General features: G+C 48.2%; 1 protein-coding gene across 3 annotated transcripts in view; it reads left to right on the plus strand.

The window, feature by feature from the left end:
- TET3 (tet methylcytosine dioxygenase 3) overlaps window positions 1-20,594 on the plus strand; it is a 95,297-nt gene that overhangs the window by 37,143 nt on the left and 37,560 nt on the right. For all 3 annotated transcript variants that reach the window (XM_087823642.1, XM_087823640.1, XM_087823641.1), the window contains one exon: window positions 14,618-16,778. In XM_087823642.1, coding sequence (XP_087679768.1) covers window positions 14,618-16,778 — 2,161 coding nt within the window. The remainder of the gene's footprint in view (window positions 1-14,617; window positions 16,779-20,594) is intronic.

Genomic DNA, 20,594 nt, shown 5'->3' on the forward strand with positions numbered 1-20,594 from the left:
ACAGATGCTAAGCAAGGTTTTAAGTGTGTTGGTCTTAGTTGCATCCAACTGGAAAAGTGTCTGGTAGCTGGAGAGCTTGGGAACGCAGTCCACAGGAACGGAAGCTTTTGGGCTATTGGTGTGGGCTGAGCCATGGAGCCGTGGGTGAAAGTGAGGTTTCCAGGAGAGCTCTGAGGGCCAGGGGCAAAGGGCGGAGAGCAGCTCTGCTGAGCGAACGTATGGGAGGAAAAGGAGAGAATGGTGGAGGACCAGGATCCTGTGGAGGGAGGTGTGGGGGTGAGCAGGAGGTGGGATTCTGCCACGGAGGGGCTGGAGGGAGGCGGGCTCCCAGGGCCTTTCTCATCGCCCCTGACCCTCAGGGAGAACATACTGGATGAGGGGGGGGGCCGAGGTTCCCGTTCCTTTTTTCTCCAGCATTGCAGACAAGACTTTGAGATGAACATGTATGAGAACCCAAAATACTGACATCTTTCAGTTTTCTGGGCTAAGAGAGCAGCAGTGGCTGTAGATAATGAGACTTTACACTGATGTGTGTTGTGAGATTTTTCCAGGGATTTAGGGTAAATAAAATGTATCCACTGTCCCTAATTTCCTGCCTTCTGGACAAGCACCAGGCTTCCCTAAATGGCAGTTTCCCTCTTTTCCATGTCCTAGCCCACTGAGTGAAATCGGTTTTATGTCTGATGGGTAAAGGCTCCTCTGGCAAAAATTGTTTTTTCTCCAGATTTTTGGGTAGTAGCTTAAAGATTCATTTCTTTGAATGGAAGAAATTTAAGTCGTCTTGAGTCCTTGAGAAAGGAATGAATGGAGGCAAACTCACTTGGCAGGGGTCCAAGTGAGAGGCTGGAGTCCATAGTTATTGAGTCTCCTGCGAATGTGAGAACCCTGGCAGCTGGGAGGCTGTGGGCATCCACGATCAGCTCCGGTGTTGGAGCGTTTGCAGCTTGCCAATAATGAGCCTTGAAGTATGTTAGTTAACCTCTCTCTGCCTCATTCGTTCACCCGCTAAAATGAAAGTTGGCTTGTTGGAAGAATTGAAAGGTTACATTTAATTGTAAAAGTGCTTACTGAATCTAGAATTCATCACCCAGCGCTCAAAACTGTTAGCTGCTGTTCATCATTGGCGTTCTCTAGCTCCTGCCCTTTGGACACACCTGAACGGCCAGTGGGTTATGTGGGGTCTGGGACACCTTTAGGGAGAGTGCATGGGGCCATTAGTCAAGATCAGTGGACTTGATGTTGTCACTGTTTCCTTTCTCATGTCCTTAGCTTTATAGACTTTTGGGTAGGAGGTGGGTGGTGAGAACTGGAATTGAGCGCGGGTGGGTGGAGCTGTGGGAATCCCCGCCCTCGCTGGGAACTGCTGGGGGCTTTTCTGGCCTTGAGACGTGCATTGCGTGGCTCGGGCCATGGCCCCCGCGCTGCAGGAGCGGGGCGGGGTTGTGTACGCGCACGTGTGTGCGTGCACGTGTGTGCACGTGTGTGTGCGCGCGTGCGAGGCCGTGGGGGCTCCTGCTCTCTGGCTGCGGAGCCGCCTCACGGCCCTGACCTGCTTCTCGTGCTGGCGGCTTTGGAGGCAGCTGCTGCGCCTTGCGCCAGGCCTCAGATGTGGTCGGCTCAATTTCCTCCCGCTGGCCTCTGGCCGCCGCCGGCTGCTTGAGGCGGGGGCTCCCCCCCTTCCTGCCGCGGTTGCCTTAGGGGAGGACCAGGCTGCTGGGGGAGGGGGTTCTGCGCGGGTTGGGGCTGGAGGGCTTTACTTTGGAGCCCAGCAAGTTACAGAGAACTTTTAATTGGGAGGGGTTTCAAGCTCAGTACCCCACCTCGACCAGACGCTCATCTTGTAGAATTTTTCTTACTTTCCGCATATGTGTGATTATGTGTGTGTGTGTGTGTTGTAACACAAACAACTCTTTAACAACAGAAATAGCAATTAAAAATTCAGGAATTCCTCTCTCAGAGACTCCCTCCCTTCCAGTCTTTGTCCGGGCCACCCATAGTTTGTACAGTTTCAGATGTGGCCTAGGTACTCTATTCTTAAACCCCTCCCATCCCCGAATAAAAGTGCAATACCTGCAATAAATTCTGGAGACTGTGAATAACAAAATGTACTCATTCTCTACCACCGGAGACGAGGACTGTTAACATTTCCGTGCATTTCCCCTCAGTGTTGTGTGTCTGCATTGTTAAGGGAATGGGATTCTTAAATTGGGCAACATTTTGAATCCTGTTTCTTTTTTTCTATTTCAAATAGCATAAACACTTCCCCTGTCATAAAACCCCTCAACATCTATTTATGAGCACAAGGATATTCTTAAATTTCATTTTTTTCCTTAAGTTTTTTCCCTGTTTTTAATATGTTCTTATTCTATATCATTTTAAGCACTTCTCCATCTGATGAAATAATATATATTGTAATTTTTCTTATGTATCATTTGAAACTTGTCCTTGACCTAGTGTCTTAAATGTAGGCATACCTCATTTTATTGTGCTCTGCTTTACTGACCTTCACAGATGTTGCATTTTTGTTGCTGCTGCTGTTGTTTACAAATTGAAGGCAAGACCCTCCACCATCAAAAAGATTGTGACTCACTTTATTGCGGTGGTCTGGAACCAGACTTGCAATAGCTCTGAGGTACGCCTGTATGTTAAACAGATGGAATAAATACATGTGAATTCCCTACCAAAGTTAAGAACTAGACTGTTGCCAGCCTAACTGGAACAACCTGGGTGCTTTCCCAAACCCTGTGCCCCCTTTTCACCTCCAGAGATAACCACTCCCTTGACTTTTCTGTTTATCATTCCCTTGCTTTTAAGAAACTAGGAAAATCTCAAACAAGTTTAAAAAGTTTTAATGATATGTTTTGTTCTTATATGACACATTTAATTTTTTTTGTTGTTTGAGCTTTTTTTTAAATCCTTACCAGAGGATATTTTTTCCATTGCCTTTCAGAGAGAGTGGAAAAGAAAGAGAGAGAGAAACATTGATGTGAGAGAGACATATCGATTAGTTGCCTCCTGCCTGGGGATGGAGCCCGAGCGAGGTACTTGCCCTTGGCTAGAATCAAAGCCGGGACCCTTCAGGCTGCAGGCCAGTGCTCTAACCACTGAGCAACACTGGCCAAGGCTGTTTGAGCTTTTTAGAATTGGTATACTATAATCTTTTGAAGCTTGCTTTTTTTTTTTTTTTTTTTAAACTGAGTGTAGTTTCTAAGATTCATTCATGTTCCTGTGGTTCATTCATTTGCACTGCTGTAAAATATTCCATTTTCCCTTCTGTGGTTGTTGGGCACTTAGAGTATTTCTACAGTTTGGTTTTTATGTGTCATGCTGCTGTGAGCATTGTGTCCACATCTCCTGATGCATGTGTGCAGTTTCTCTAGGGATGGAATTACAGAACCATGTGGTACATGCATGTTCAACATTAGACAGTAGAATCACAGACCTTTCCAGAATGGTTGTTCTGTTATGCCCTCTGCCAGTGGTGTTTTAGAAAAAGTTCCTGTTAAATGCCACCTGCACTTGGTGTTAAACTAAAATGCCGCCCTGTCAGCCATGGCTCAGTGGTTAAGCGTCGACCTAGGATCTAGGCGATCAGGGTTCGATTCCTAGTCAGGGCACATGCCCGGGTTGCGGGCTGGATCAGTGATTCTCTCATCATTGATGTTTCTATCTCTCTCTCTCCCTCTCCTTTCCTCTCTGAAATCAATAAAGATACATTAAAAAAAAAACAAAAAAAAACCACTAAAATGCCCTTTTACAGTGCCTACTGTGTACCTGGTACTGTTGTAAGTGTTCATATATTAATTTTTTAAAGCCTCATGACAACCCTGTGAGGTTAGGTACTCTTATTAACCCCTAATTTACTGATGAGGAAATAAAGCCCAGAGAAGTTAACTGTTAACCACAAATTTACAGATGAAGAAACGAGGCATAGAGAGGTTAAGTAACTTGCCCAAGGTCACAGAGCTAGTAAGCAGTGGGGGCAAGATTCAAACTGAGCCCGGCCAGACGTGGCTCAGCGGTTGAGCGTCGACCTGGGATCCAGGTGATCAGGGTTTGATTCCCGGTCAGGGCACATGCCCGGTTGTGGGCTTGATCAATGACTCTCATCATTGATGTTTCTGTCTCTGTCTCTGTCTCTGTCTCTGTCTCTCTCTCTCTCTCTCTCCCTCTCCTTTCCTCTCTCTGAAATCAATAAAGATATATTTAAAAAAAAAAAAAGATTCAAACTGAACATTCTTACTCTTGAATTCTGTATACTGGATATAAGTTGGAATCTTACAGTGGTTTTTTATTTTGTATTTCTCTGATTACTAATGAAGCTGAGTATGTTTTTCAAATATTTCTTTTCCATTCTCTTTTCATGAACTGTCATAACATTTTAAAATCATTCCTCTACTGTAGGGTGCTTGGGTCACTTGTAATTCTTTACTATTAATACTTCTTGGGAAGTCTTTGGCGGCACGTGTAACTTTTTTATTTCTTCTCTCATATATTTTGTTTACATTTCCTGAAGTGAGATTAAGAGTAGTACTTAGTGGTTAAAAATGGCTGTGCTCCTCTGGATTGCTGTGTGATCTTGGGAAAGTTACTTAACCTCTCGTTTTGTGTCCTCATCAGTGGAGATCAGTCTCTACCTTGTAGGAGTTTGTGGGGATTGGAGGAGACAAATGAGTGTGCAGTATTTAGCACGATATTCAGTGCATTACAAGAGTGCTCCATCAGAGTCATGTGGAGACTTTTCCTAGTTCCTCTTCCTCTCTTTTCCGTTCTTCCCTGAAACCATATTAATTGCTGTTGGGTCAGAGGGCATGAACAGTCATAGTCCTGTGCTTCTGCCAGACATGATGACCTCAGGGAATTTGGCCTCAGTTCAGCCTCTTCCTGAGCATCACTCTGGCTGTTGAGAGATCTGCTCTGTCTGTCCATTTTGTAGTTAGAAAATGTCTTACTGATACGTACATAGTAACCTCCAGACCCAGAACCCCCCTCACCTCACACAAGAATACCCTCTGCCAACACATGACAGTCTGGAGAAGTTAGACCTAACTCTCCGAGATTTGCTGTCTGCAGAGAGGGTTTGGATGTGGGGAGTGTAGACACAGGACCAGGCTAGACAGCATACACACATGCACACACTCACACTTGCAGAAAGCAGGCCGGTACGCAATCCTCTCAAAGGTTCCCCTAAAAAGTCTCCTTCCTCAGCTTTTTCATCAGTAAATCCCAGGAGGGGAGATCCTCTTAGGAGATGAGTAATTGATCAAATCTAGACAGAATATGCCATGAATCACCCCATGTGCTGTTAGAGGAGTGGGGCTACCCATGGGGGGGGGAGGAGAAACGGGATTTGCGTGGAGGTGGACACTGAGCCGCTAGGACTGGGGAAAAGGGTGGAGCTGGAAAGTTTAGTTCCTTGGCCAGCAGCTGGTGTAATAGAGGAGCAGAGCCAGTGGTGCTGGTGCCTGGGAAAGCACTGGTGGGATTTACTGGCCAGCTGGCTGGGGAGCAGCCACCGCTATCTTGAAGTCCCCTGAGAATTCGTTCTTGGAGATTCCACTGTAGAGGATGTGCCCAGACCGGCCTGCTTCCTGGCCACTGGGAGGTTGACTGCAGACTTGCTCATCCTGGATGAAAATACGTTCTTGGACCTGTTTCTTCTACAATGGTGCCTAACTGCTGAGGGTCAGCAGAACAGCCCTAGGGACTCTGTGCTCTTCTAACCTCCCCTTTCCTAGCAGTCCTAAGAAGATACTGTCAGTGAGGACTTTGATCTCTCTAGATAGTAGTCTTTATCTTTGTACATCCCTTCGATTTCTCTTTCATAGAGTGCTGATCTGGTTTTGATGTGTTGATTCTCTGAGAGTTGGGAAAGACTTGGAAAACTGGGTGGTGTTTCTGTACCTCTGTGTTATGGACCAAATGAGGTGTCTGGAGGGTGGGGTAGAATTCTACATTTCTCCAGCCTTATCTGGCATGGGGGGGCGGGCTTTGGAGTCCCTCTGGTAGAGAGGGCAGGCTGCTGCTGTTGAATACCTGTAGATGTCCAAGGGGCCAGCTGTGGGAGCATAAGGAAGGAGTTGATTGTAGAGCAGGTGGGACCTTAGGAGTCCTGACCGGGCAGGGGACAGGGACAGATTCCAACAGAGGTTCCTGGACCCCCAGAGAAGACCTAGCGTCTTCTGGAGGTGAAACCTGTGACTGGGGGTGGCAATGCTGTATGCACAAGTCAGCTCTTCATGAAGTAGGGGGAGGGTCAGATCTCATTTTGGAGCTGAAAACAGCATTTACTCTGCCTGTCTTCCAGTAACAAACCCTTGCTGCTCCCTGTTTAACGTAAGAAACATTCAAAGTAAAGCAGGGAAACCTCTGGCATTGAATAAAAAGTAAAATGATAGAAACGTATGTCTTTTACATATGTGGGTACAAAATAGTTAACAGTCAACAATTAACATACTATGAGAAGAGTTATGGTCCCCCCTGGTGAGTTGGTTGTGCCGTGAGGGGTCTGGAAAAGGGAGAGTTATCCTGACATTCCAAAGGAATGTTATCACAGATGCGAAAGACAACAGACAGGCTTAGTTAAGGTAAAGATTGACCAGGGAAGATATTGGCCTAGGACATGACTACCCACCATAAACTGCTTTTGTTAAGAAAGTTTTAATTTCAGACCATCCTTTGTGGCTACTTTAGGTCTCTGTTTGCAAGGCAGCCATTCAGGCTTTCTCTGAGCTTGTCAGGTTAGCCTGTGGCCCCTTTTCGTCCACCCCCCAGATTAGGAGAGCATACCCCCAGCCTGGGCAAGATCAAGCCTGGGATGGGCCAGAGCCCTTCAGAGCTTTTGTGAGACAGGGAAGAGACCTGGTAAGGCTGGGTGTGCAGGTCTCAGTGGGGGCAGGGCAGGGTTTTGTACCTAGAAGAAGGGCCAGAGCTGGCACCTTGGTGGGCCTCTCTGAGGAAGGGGGGCAGGCTGTTCCAGGATCACTTGTCAGGTTCCCGAGTACCTTGTGGCAGAGGCATTCCTGATGGCACTGGCCATTTGAGACTTCTGTGTCTGCACTGTGACAGGTGCCAAAAAGAGGAGGACCACTCACTCTGCTTTAGAGCTTCTGTGGGTCGTCCTCTCAAAGTCCTAGAGTGCAGAGGCTTGTTTCTGCCAGCTGCAAGGAGGAAGAAGCAGCAGTTCTTTCTGAACACATACAGCACTCTGCTAGGTTCTGAAGGTGTGATGGTGTTAAACTAAAGCCTTGTCCCTTAGGAGCTCACAGTGTGGTTGATAATACACTCTAAGGAAAAGACCCCCAGCAGGAGGTGTGCTGACTGTAGGCTCTGGTTCAGACGCTGTGGTGGGCGGGCCTGGTCAAGGGGGACTTTATCAGCAGGGGGTTGATTCCATTCCTTGTCTCACCTTCCACATTTAATCATTTGCCTCCAGAACCACGCTTCATCCCTGGCTCTCTGCTGTTGCCTTAGTTCAGGCCCTTATTATCACTGGTCTGGACAGTGGCATTAGTCTCCCAAATGGTCTCCAGACCTTGAACTCCGTAGGCCGTGCTCTGCTGAACACTTTAGTGCCCCTCCTGAAATGTAAATCTGCTCTATTGTGTTCATGCTGTTAGCCACATGCCTGCCCTCCCTGCACTTAATGCTCAAGATATGCCCGGCAGCTTACCCTTCCCTGCCAACAGTTCACCCTTCTGCAGGCTGCCAGGTCTTCTTCTGATTCCGTGACTTTGCAATGCTAGGCCCTCCATCTGGAATTCCTCCTTCTTCCCCTTCCAAAACACCTGCCCATCTTTTGAGCCTCATCCTGAAGGTTACTTCTAGGTGAAACCTTTCTTGACACACATGTTCACCTACGCAGAGAGAAGTGACCCCCTCCTGCCCTGTGCCTTTCTTGTGCCTCCCCCACCCCATGGTCCTTGTATAGACTGTTTTCACTGCACTGATATGCTTTAGAGGCATTTGTTTGTTCATAGGTCTGTTTGTTGCCTTTCACCTTATAAACTTCTTGATTTTCCTAAAATAAAGTCTGTTCTATTGTTCAGTAAGAAGCCACCCCAAAGTTTAGTGGCATAAAATAGTCACTTTATTATGCTCACAGAGTCTATAGATCCAGAAGTCAGAAAGGACATAGCAGGGGTAGCTGGTCTCTGTTTTTTGATGTTTAAGGCATCGGCTGGGAAGACTCAGAAGCTAGAGTTAACTCAAAGGTTGGACTGGAATCCTCAAAGGGCTTCTTCACTCACACATTTGACAGGTGATGCCAGCTGTTGGCTGCAACCTCAGCTGGAATTGTCAGCTGGGCACCTACATGGGTGGCCTGGGTTTCCTCAGTGTGGTGGCTGGGCTCCAAGAGTAAGTGTCCCAAGAGACCCAGGCAGAAGCTGTCTTGCCTTGTGTAATCCAGCTTTAAAAGCCATGTAGTGTCACTTCCACCATTGTCACAAGCTCACCTGGAATCAGGGGAGGGAACATAGACCCCACCTCTCCATGGGAGAAGTGCATGTGGGATAGAGGGATTGTAGTGGCCATCTTTGGAAAATAAAACTTGTGCCACATGCTAAGCACTGGGTCCTTGCGAATAGCATTTTTAAAATATGAAGGTTGAGCAAGGAAGAGTTATAAAATTGGTAGCTGGGAGTCTTGAGGGAGGGCAAGATATGATCAACAATAGAGATTGCAGGGTTGAGAAAAGACTGTGTGTGTGTGCATGCGCACAGATATTTATGGTGGGAGAACAGGCTTGGGGATGTGTAGAGTTGCTTAAAGGAGCCACTGTTAGGTTGGAAAATTTTAAAATGTGCACACACACCAATGCGCAAATTAGGAGAGCAGGAACTAAAAGGGAGGAGATGGGATAGAGAGGCATCTACGTTTAGAGTTCTTTGAATCTGGTGACTGGGTGTGTTGGAAGAACCTGAATGATGTTTGGGTTGGGGACATTGGTGAGTACAAGAACACTGGCAAAAATAGAGTTGGAGCCCCAGTCGGTATGTCTCAATGGTTAGAACATTGGCCTGCACACTGAAAGGTCACAGGTTTGATGCCTGGTCAAGGGCACTTACCTGGGTTGGAGGTTCTATTCTTCTCCCTCGGTTGGGGCACATGCGGGAGGCAAACAATCGATGTATCTCTCACCTCTCTCCCTCCCTCCCTCCCTCAACAATCAATGGAAAAAGTACCCTCAGGTGAAGATTAAGAAAAAAAAATAGGAGAGTTGGAGAAGGAACTGTTGGAGGCGGGGAGGGGGAATTCAGTTATATTTTAGAAAAGCTGCCTCACTTCCAGGGGTTGGAGTTAGCTGGAGGTCAGCTGAGAGGCTCAGACAAAGGGTAGGCATTGAGGAGCATCCCCAGAGTGGTGGTTGCTGAGCCCAGAAGGGAGTGATGATTGAGGGAGAAACTGTGGAGGGTTTTAGTATTGGGGCATGTCTGAGCTGGGGATTTGAAAGGGCCTAAACTAGCCCCCACCTTCTTCCTCCAGCTCTGTCCTTCCTCCTTGTCAACAATCACCAAATAACTGCTTGGTTTTCTTTTTGACATCTCCATTGACCTTTTTGGCTTGGTCTTGTCACTTAACATAGGTTTATCCCTCCCATTTTCAGCATCTGCCTCTGCTATCATAATTATCATCATCATTATTAAAATAACTTTATTGATTTTGAGAGAGAGAGGAAGGGAGAGGGAGAGAAAGAGAAACATTGATGTGAGGCGGAACATAGATTGGCTGCCTCCTGCACGCCCTCCCACTGGGGATTGAGCCCGAAAACTGGGCATTTGCCCTGACTTGGAATCGAACTAACAACCTTTTGGTACATGAGACACGCAACCAACTAAACCACACCTGCCAGGGCTCATTGTCATTATTGATAACTGTGTTGAACAGGACGGTCCTGAGAACAGAGCCCTGTGGCAGACCACTAAAAACTTCCCCCTTGGTTGATACGCCACTCACACTTTGAGCATGGTCATTCCGCCAGTGGTGAGCCCACCCAGCCTGTAACTCTCTGTAGCTGGCCCTCAAAGGGATCTCTGCCCACCTTGTGAAACTTGAAGGTCTACAGCTGGAGTCACAAACCCAAATGCCTACAGGGGGTTGGCAAGTAACACAAATGAATAAAGTGACAATTAATTCAGGCAGTTGATAAGTAATCCCTGACCTTTGGCCTTGGTTTCTAGAAGTCAGTGCTGAATGGTGAAGCTGGGTGTGAGCTGCAGTGGTAGCCAGTGCTCAGTGGGAGACAGAGTTGCCAGGCAGAAGTGTGGACTCTCAAGAAAATCTGGGTTTCATGTGAAATTTGATTTTTTAAAAAATATATATTATTGATTTCAGAGAGAGGAAGGGAGAGGAGAGAGAGAGAGATAGAAACATCAATGATGAAAGAGTCATACATAGATGGGCTGCCTCCTGCACGCCCCCCACCAGGGATTGAGCCCGCAACCCGGGCATGTGCCCTGACCGGGAATCGAACCACAATCTCCTGGATCCTACCTAGGTCGATGCTCAACCTCTGAGCCACGCCAGCCCGGTGAAATTTGATTTTTTAACAATGGCAAAACAAACAAAAACCCAACACTGTCCAAGTTTCCCCTGATATCTGAAAGAGCGTTTCTATGAAACCTATTGTAAGCAGAAATGACATAAAACAAAAAATTATCATTAATTTACATGGAAAAAATTTTGAGTATTCCCAGATCCAAAAAATAATCTACCAAATCATACCAAATACGCTGAATTATGTCCAGTTTTACACTAAGTATACCACCCTCATGAGAGCTCCCTTAAGCTTTTCTCATAGCTTAGGACACATCTTGCTAAGGGGTGCAAAAAATAAATCTAAGTAAAGCCCAGATGCTCACAGACACAGTTCAGAGCTGTGGCGGCTTGATGCTGGGATGCCGGGGAAAGAGCGTGGTTCGGCCACTGCTGCTGCTCGGGGTGCGCTTTGCCTCTACAGTGGCTCGCTGCAGAACAAACCCCGGATGCTGTTTTCACTTTTTGCCTTTTTAAATAAAAGTTAAAATCCTCTGCGGATTTCTTTCAGTTAAGTGAAAACAAGTACTAACGTCTGTCTTTCATAAAAGTGAAATGGCATAATGCGAACTTTCAAAAAGCTGGGGATACCTGTGTAGGCCAAACAAAACAGATCTGTGGCAGGTTTGGCCTGCAGCCCTTGAATTTGTGACCTGTCAGCCTCATCTCCTGGTGCAATAACCACACGACACAAAGCAGTAAGATTAGTTAATGGGCTGACTCCTGTAGTTTCTTAGTTACCTGCTCAGAAATCTTACCTGGGGCTGTTCTCACTCAGTGTCCTGAAAATTGGAGACAACACTTGTCCTTTTCTCACCTGTTGGCATCTTCCCCTGATGGCAAGTTTCCTCCAGGATCACCTGCAAGTGTGAGGAATATATCAGTGGGGCCCGGCCGGGCGTGGCTCAGCGGTTAAGCGTCGACCTAGGATCCCGGCGATCAGGGTTCGATTCCCGGTCAGGGCACATGCCCGGGTTGCGGGCTGCAGCCGATCAATGACTCTCTCATCATTGATGTTTCTCTCTCTCTCTCTCCCTCTCCTTTCCTCTCTTTGAAATCAATAAAGATATATTTAAAATATATATATATATATCAGTGGGTTCTGCTGGCCAGGAAACTGGAATTTAGAATTTCTTAGTCTTCCCACCTGCCCTGCCTTCATTTCCCTCACATCTGTGTCTACTCTTTTCTTCTCCTTTTGGTCCAAAGAGCACTTTTCTTCCCAGGGAATTCAGAGGCACAAGAGCTGGCCTAGCCCCCCCCTTGTTCTTACTCTCACACCAAAAATAACTTTCTCAATCCTTTTTGTTGTCTTAACCATTTGGGGGAAGCCTCGGCTCATGTAGCATTCTTCTTCCTGGCACTGTTTGTAAATCCATGCTGCTCTCCCATGCTCTTCTTGGTTACGCATGCTCCTTCTGGCTTTTATGCATGAGCTTGTAAGCTTTGACCACTTTGGATTTTGTAGCCTTTTTTGCAGCCACCTTTGTTTAGGTTTCTAAGAAGGAAGGAAGGGAGTGCTGGGTGATCAGCCACATTCCTAGAGGAAAGGTAGTTCCTAGTCTTCCACTAGGGTCAGGGAGAGGCTGGCATAGCCCGTGGCCTGTGGGGAGTGGAGCGCATTTCACTAGACTGAGAATGTGTTACTACACTAGCTATGGGCAGGAGACCCCGAAGTCTGGAAAATTTGGATGCTGTCTTGAAGGAACCACCAACTGCTGGGGAGGCAGCTGCTTGAATAATAGCAATGGGATATGATAAGTGTTAATAGAGACATCTATCAGGTGCCATGGGGACCCAGGGGAAGGAGCCATAGGTAATTCTGCCAACCAGGTCAGGAAAAAGGTGACATTGTAGGATAAGCCAGAGTAACCTCACAGAGGCTGGGAAAGGCATTCTGGGCAATGAGGACTGCATCAGCAAGGCTCAGAAAAGCATATTGGAAAAGCATGAAAGTCCTTTGTGTCCACAATTGGGGCAGTGATGATGATGAGGCGGGAACCATAGGCTGGGGCCTCTGCTCACCTCCCACAGGGCTGACCCCACATCCCAGCTTCCCAACACCACTGTGGGGCCCATGACGACCATGGTTGACAGACTGGGGACATGTATCACTTGTGTTCTACCTGAGGGACAATTTCTTTTTTTTAATTTTTAATTTTGATAGAATTTTAAAACTTACAAAAAAGATGCAAGAAGAGTACCTGGGACTCCCCCATACTTGGATTTTTTACATTTTGCCTTACTGGCTTTATAATTTTCCCTCTCTGTATATGTGTTTATACATGCATATACAGTTATGCACCGCATAATGACATTTCAGCTAACGATGGACCACATATGCGATGGCGGTGTACCAGATAGCCCAGGTGTGTAGCGGGCTGTACCATCGAGGTTTGTGTGTAAGCGTACTCCATGGTGTTCGCACAGTGATGAAATCACCTAATGGCACATTTGTCAGAACATATCCCCGTCATTAAATGGCACGTGACTATTTTTTTTCCAGAACCATTTGAGATTAAGTTGGAGATACTGTGAACCGTTACTCTTAAATGCTTCAGCGTGTGTGTCCTAAGGACAGGGACATTCTTTGACATAACTGTGGTGTGATGATCCAAGTCAAGAAGAATGAAACGGACACAGTATGGTCTTATCCACATCCATATTCAAATTTCATCAGTTGTCCCAGTGAGGTACTTTATAGCTGTTTTCCCCCAGTCCGAGGTCTAACCCATGAGCATGCATTTTGCTGTCCTGTCTCCTTAGTCTCATGTAAGCTGGGAGAGATGTTTTTCTTTTTTGTTTTTGAAATTTTTGAAGAGTCAGGTGCTTTCTAGCATCCCCTCAGTTTGTGTATCTGATGTTTCTTCATGATTAGATTCGGGTTGTAGTTTTTAGCTAGAGTTCTGTGTGACTGGTATTACATCCCCTGTGTATCGTATCAAGAGGCACATGATGTTTGCTTGTCCCGATATTTGTGATGACAACTTGGATCATTTGGTAAAGATGGCGTCTCCCAGATTTCTCCACTATGAAGTTGCTATCGTAATGAAGTAACTCTTGAGGACATGTTTTGAGACTGTGAATATATCCTGTGCCTCATCAAGCTTTCATCTGTTAGTTGTGGCATCCACTGATGACTTGCTAAACCCATCATTCCTTCTATATATTTTCTTAATTGGCATTCTACTGTAAGGAAGAGCTTTCCTTTCTGGAGTGACGAATCTTGCAAACTCGTTCTGCATCTTTGTATCAGTTTTTAACTGGCTGGACTGGGGCCCCTGGCCCTCTTTTCTCTTGTGCCCTCCCCCTGCTGTGTGCTTTGGTGGACATCAGCCTCCTGGTCTTGGAGAGGGACCTGGATCTCCTTCCAAGCAGTAATGGGCTTGTCATCCACTGGACTGGCTCAGCATGGGGCAAAACACATGCTGTGTCAGATCATCCGTGTTTCCCTCAGGCCTGGGACTGGGAGTGGGACTGTCATCCTGTCCCAGACTCAGCTCAGCCTGGGTGTAAGTGAGCACAGTAATGGAAAAAACTATGGGTTCCTTCCCACTGAGAAGCTATGGCTGACCCTTTGTCCTGGCTAAATTTATTAGTCTAATCAAATTTGTCACACATATTTTACACTTATGGCACATTGTTACCTGGTGTGCTTGCGTAGCTTTCTTTGCTTCTGACAAAAAATAAAATCAAGGTGGTCCTGGTGTCACCTTGGTCATGGGGAGTTAAAAACCATTCTGTGTGCCCTTAATAAATACTTAGTTTCAGGGGTGCCTTGTCAGTGTGATCTAGCTGAGGCTCCAAAACGTCTGAGCAACATTCAGAATTCCACACTAGGAGATATTGAAGGTCTGCTTCAATTCCACACTAGGAGATATTGAAGGTCTGCCGGTACAGCTGGCTGGGAAAGGAGATGTGGGACCATGAGTGGAGGTCCAAAGCCGTGCCAGAGACAGAGGGTTTGCCAGAAAAGCAAGGTTTAAGTGTGCTTGTGAGTGGCGTGAAGCAGGACAATCCTTTCAGATATTATAGCTCATCTTTTTCCTTTTTCTCTCTCTCTCCCTTTCCCTCTCTCCAGACAGGCTCAGAGCTCAGCCCAGTTGATGGACCTGTTCCAGGTCCGATGGACTCAGGGCCAGTGTACCATGGGGACTCAAGGCAGCTAAGCGCCTCAGGGGCGCCGGTCAATGGTGCTAGAGAACCCGCTGGACCCAGCCTGCTGGGGGCTGGAGGTCCTTGGCGAGTAGACCAGAAGCCCGACTGGGACGCTACCCCAGGCCCAGCTCACACTGCTCGGCTAGAAGATGCCCACGATCTGGTGGCCTTTTCGGCTGTGGCCGAAGCTGTGTCCTCTTATGGGGCCCTTAGCACCCGGCTCTATGAAACCTTCAACCGTGAGATGAATCGCGAGGCTGGGAACAACAGCAGGGGACCCCGGTCAGGGTCCGAGAGCTGCTCTGCTGGCAGTGAAGACCTTGACACGCTACAGACAGCCCTGGCCCTTGCTCGGCATGGCATGAAACCACCCAACTGCACCTGCGATGGCCCAGAATGCCCTGACTACCTCGAGTGGCTGGAGGGAAAGATCAAGTCTGTGGTCGTGGAGGGAGGGGAGGAACGGCCCAGGCCCCCAGGGACTCTGCCCCCTAGTGAGGCTGGCCTCCCAGCACCAAGCACCAGGCCACTCCTCAGCTCTGAGGTCCCTCAGATACCTCCCCCAGAGGGCCTGCCTCTGTCCCAGAATGCCCTGAGTATCGCCAAGGAAAAAAACATCAGCCTGCAGACGGCCATTGCCATCGAAGCCCTCACACAGCTCTCCTCTGCCCTCCCCCAGCCTTCTCACTCCACCTCCCAGGCTTCTTGCCCCCTTCCTGAGGCCTTGTCTCCTCCTGCCCCTTTCAGATCTTCCCAGTCCTACCTCCGGGCCCCCTCATGGCCTGTGGTTCCCCCTGAAGAGTCCCCATCCTTTGTTCCTCCTGATAGCCCTGCCTTCCCCCCAGCAACTCCTAGAACAGAGTTTCCTGAAGCCTGGGGCACTGACACCCCACCAGCAACTCCCCGGAGCTCTTGGCCCATGCCTCGCCCGAGCCCTGACCCCATGGCCGAACTAGAGCAGTTATTGGGCAGTGCCAGTGATTATATCCAGTCAGTATTCAAGCGGCCCGAGGCCCTGCCCACCAAGCCCAAGGTCAAGGTTGAGGCACCTTCTTCCTCCCCAGCCCCAGCCCCAGCCCCATCCCCAGCCCCAGCCCCATCCCCCATTCTCCAGAGGGAGGCTCCCACACCATCCTCGGAGCCAAGTGCCCACCAGAAGGCCCAGGCAGCCCTGCAGCAGCACCTCCACCATAAGCGCAGTCTCTTCCTGGACCAGGCCCAAAATGCCTCCTTCTCCACCCCCACGGAGCCTCCTGCTCCCGGCTGGTGGGCACCATCAAGCTCACCTGTCCCACGGCCTCCAGACAGACCACCCAAGGAGAAGAAGAAGAAGCCCCTGACACCTGTTGGAGGTCCCCTGGCAACCGAGAAAGCCACTCCTGGGATCAAGCCCAGTGTCCGGAAGCCCATTCAGATCAAGAAATCCCGGCCCCGGGAAGCGCAGCCTCTCTTCCCACCTCTGCGGCAAATCATCCTAGAAGGGTTGAAGTCCCCAGCCACCGAGGATGCGCAGGCACATCCACCTGCCCCTGTCCTTGCCTCACAGGGCTCTGCTGTCCCCCTCCCCCCAGAACCTTCTCTTGCGCTATTTGCACCTAGTCCCTGCGGGGACAGCCTGCTGCCCCCTACTCAGGAAATGAGGTCCCCCAGCCCCATGGCAACCCTGCAGCCAGGCTCTGCTGGCCCTCTTCCCCCGGCCGATGACAAGCTGGAAGAGCTCATCCGGCAGTTTGAAGCTGAATTTGGGGATAGCTTTGGGCTTCCTGGCCCCCCGTCTGTGCCCATTCAGGACCCCGAGAACCAGCCAACATGTCTCCCAGCCCCTGAGAGCCCTTTGGCTATCCGCTCCCCCAAGCAAATCAAGATTGAGTCTTCAGGAGCTGTGACTGTGCTCTCAACCACCTGCTTCCATTCAGAGGAGGGAGGCCAGGAGACCACACCTACCAAGGCTGAGAACCCACTCACACCCACCCTCAGTGGTTTCCTGGAGTCGCCTCTTAAGTACCTGGACACACCTACCAAGAGTCTGCTGGACACACCTGCCAAGAGAGCCCAGGCTGAGTTCCCCACCTGCGACTGTGTTGGTAATTCCTCCTGGGTGTCGGGAGGGCAAAGGGTCGTGGCCCAGGCTCGGGCTCCTAGGGCTTTCATCTGGCAAACAGTTCTTGTGTGCCAGCCATGACTCTGGAGTCTGGAGACACAGAAATGAGCTCACAGGCCAATGGGAAGGCATTGAAGGAAACTAATGATGATGGTTGGTGGTGCATGGCATGTCAGTGTCAGTAGAGGTGGGCATAGGTGTTTTGTCACACAGATTGAAGTAAAGGCATCATGGAGGTCTTCCTGTGGGATGTAGTTATTGTGCTGAGGCCTGAGCTTGGTGGCTGTCTGAGGGTAGGGTTTATTTGGACTGTTCTTGGTCTGGGGGGAGCAAAAAGAGAGGGGCGTGTGTGGGGATGAACAAAAGGTGGTTTGAGAGGCAGGCAGGGGCCAGATCTTGCAGGGCCCAGCATTTGACTTGATCTTATAGTGAAGCTTCTGAGGGTTTTAAAGCAAGTAATGAATGTGCTCGCTTTGGCAGCACATATAAAGCAAGTAATGAACCTGTGCTTCTGAAAGACTATTCTGGCCTGTGTTGGAGAGGAAGGATTGGTGGGGGGACCTGTAAGAAAGGTGTCTTGAGCCAAGCAAGAAATCACAAGGGTCTGGACTGAAAGAGTTGGGTGTGTGAGGGGCACAGAGTGGTTGGGTTGGAGGGCCTCTGAGGAGGAGGGAATGTGGAGATGAGGACAGCTCAGCTCTCCACCTTGGTGGTGGTCACTGAGAATACAGATTTGGAGGAGGGTAATGAGCTCTTTTGGACAAGCTGAGTTTGAAAGGGGCTAAGCGACTGGAATCTGGGTTAGGGGTTGGGACATAGTGTCCAGGTGGTGGATGAAGCTGTGGTGTGGGTGAGAGCACTGAGGAATTGGGTCTGTTTCTTGCCTTCCAGAGTAAAAGCAGTCCTGGCCCTGTGAGGACTGCTCCCATGGACTTCTGCTGTCTGGGGCGGGTGGGGCTGGGGGTAGGGTCGGGGGGCTGGGGTCATGGATGCACTGGCTTCAGTTCCACTTAGACTCCAGCTCTCTGGTATTTATGGAGTGTTCCCTAAAAGATACATGTTTCAGATGTTGACCAAAAAACATGTTGATGCTGGTGAGGAGCATGTTGAATTCTTGAGATTTTATGTACACAGGCAGGTTCTACGAAAAGGCTGTCTTCTCTGTTTGTCAAATACATTAGTATCAGGTCCGTCGTGTGGTTTGTTGAGACGTTGCATCCCTGTCAATGAGGAGGAGCTGGGCTCTGCTCCCTGTCCAGCTGCCCCAGACTCCTGGGGTGCAGAGCAGAGGATCAGTGACAAGGAGTCACTTGGGAAACAAGGGAGAGTTGGCCCCAGGGCTTCTATCTAGGTGTGAAGAGACGTGCAGGGTCCTGCTAGATGCTCACAGACATGCCCTGGGATTGTGGTTTCCACTAAGGGCTAACCCTGGATTTAACTAATAAGGAAATAACTTTGATGGCCCTTGTTTTTTCCCAGCACTTGGGAGAGACTTGTTCTGATCATGGGAGGTGGGCTCCCTTTGCCCTTTTCTGTCTTTGCGTTTGTATGTACCTGTCCCAGCTGCCTGTGTTTATTGCATTGGTAGGTGTTTCTTCCCCTCCAGGGTATGAAGTATCCTTACCTAAAGCTTAGGACACAGTTGATCCTTAATAAAGTTTTAATTGTTAGATTCAGTTATATGGGCATTGTGTTTGACCAGACTAATCTTTTAAAATTTGAATTTTAATTCCATCATTTCTTCATGTATAAAACAAAAATGATAATAGTAGCCCCTTTCCAGGGCTGTTGTGAGGAGTAAATTAGTTAATGTACGTGAAGCCCTGAGAACCGTGTCTGGCACATGGTACACACTTTGGAAGTGTTAGCTGTTATCAAGCCTATTGAATGCAATAGGCAAGAAAACAAAGTAAAAATATACATATTACAAAGGAAGAACATGTTTGCTATTGCTTGATTCATCAATCATTTATTGATTACCTAGCTCTGTGCTAACTACCAATAGGAATAACATTTAAGAGAAATAATTCATCTCTGAAAGACTTCGTGGTTTGTTTGAAGAGACAGTATAAACAATAAAATATTCAGTCGCCCAGTCAACACATTTTGCCAGGTATCTGTGCTGTTGTGTGGAAGTGGCTACACTGTGGTGAGAGTGCTCTGAAGCATCAGGCTTGGTTGTCATTATGGAGGGTGATGTTTTATTTAACAAGTTCTTGTTCAGAGTTGGGTCTTGAAAAATGTAGTGAACACAGATGGGGAGAGACAAGAAGGGGGCCCCTCCGGACCGAGGAATGCATGAGCACAGTCTCGGGGGCAGCAGGATGTAAGACCAAGTGGCACGGGGTGGACCTGACCTCTCAGCGGTCTCCTACAGTCCTTGGACCAGACCCCCCCCCGAGAGGATAGGTCTCAGCTTTGAAGCTACTGAGCAAAAGTGCAGGCAGTAGACAGTCAGCACCAGCGAAGCCTGGTGGTGGCAATGCTGGCAGCTGTTGCTTTGGCAGACGGCAAGGGCCAGGGGCATTGGGAAGAGATGGGGGGGGGGGGGGGGCGGAGATTCCCACCGCCAATCATTTATTGCTCCAGTCGTGTCTAATGCTAAACAAAGAATTAGAACTGAACCTACCTTGTGTTATTAAATGTTAAATTATGGAAAAATGCTTAGGTGAAAACAGCATTTATATACTATAAATAGTATATAAATGATCATCTCACCTAGGTTAAAAAAAATAGAGAAAAGACTAGAAGGAAATATATCAGCAGAGTCAGACTCTGGGTGACTTTTCCCTCATAGGTTTTCTATAGTGAAATATATGTATTTTATAATCAAGAAGTATTTTTGAAAGTACATTCTAGAGACAGCATGGAAGATGGATTGGTGAAGGGAGATGATCTTGTGGCAAGAGACCAGTTAGGAAGCTAATAATAATAATAATAATAATAATAATAATAATGTCATCACCTTACTCTGTTCTAGGCATGGTGCCAAGTACTTTACAGTGACCACCTCATTGCGTGCTCATAGCATCTGTATGAGGTGGGTGCTGTCAGTACTGTAGTTCCATCTTTTTTTTTTTTTTAAATATATATTGATTTCAGAGAGAGGAAAGGAGAGGGAGAGAGAGATATAGAAACATCAGTGATGAGAGAGTCATTGATCGGCTGCCTCCTGCACACCCCCGACTGGGGATCGAGCCCGCAACCCGGGCATGTGCCCTGACCGGGAATTGAACCCCAGTCGTCTAGATCCCAGGTCGACGCTCAGCTGCTGAGACATGCCCGGCCGGGCTGTAGTCCATCTTAATGATAAAGAAAGTAAAGTTAGATGAAGTAATTGGCCCAGGCCATAAAGCTAGCAAATGGTGGAAGTAAGACTTGAACCTAGGCTGTTGGACTCTTAACCCATGACATACAATGACTGAGATTGTTTAGTTGGGAAATGAGTCCTAACAAAAGCAGTGGTATTAGGAATGCAGAGGGCCAAAGAAGAAGGGATTCACATGGGGAGTTTCTAGAGGTGCTGGGGTTCCTGTTAGGGAAAGCCATCCTATTTTCCAGAAATGCCTGGACCCCCATGTCAAGATGGGGGCTTCCCTCAGCCGGTATGGCAGAATTGTCTTTGTGAACTTGGGCTCAGGACAAGGGTTAGGAATAAAGCTACTCACTCCGGGACTCATGTCAGATGGGATCCATCTTCTGTTCCAGAAACTCACCCCTCAGCAGTGACAGGTAGAGGGGTGCAGACTGCATGTCTGTGTAAGGAAGACTTTCCATAGACATGACAGTGAAATTTGGA

This window comes from Miniopterus natalensis, chromosome 13, assembly GCF_054644295.1.
Source record: "Miniopterus natalensis isolate mMinNat1 chromosome 13, mMinNat1.hap1, whole genome shotgun sequence".
Classification (NCBI taxonomy): Eukaryota; Metazoa; Chordata; class Mammalia; order Chiroptera; family Miniopteridae; genus Miniopterus; species Miniopterus natalensis.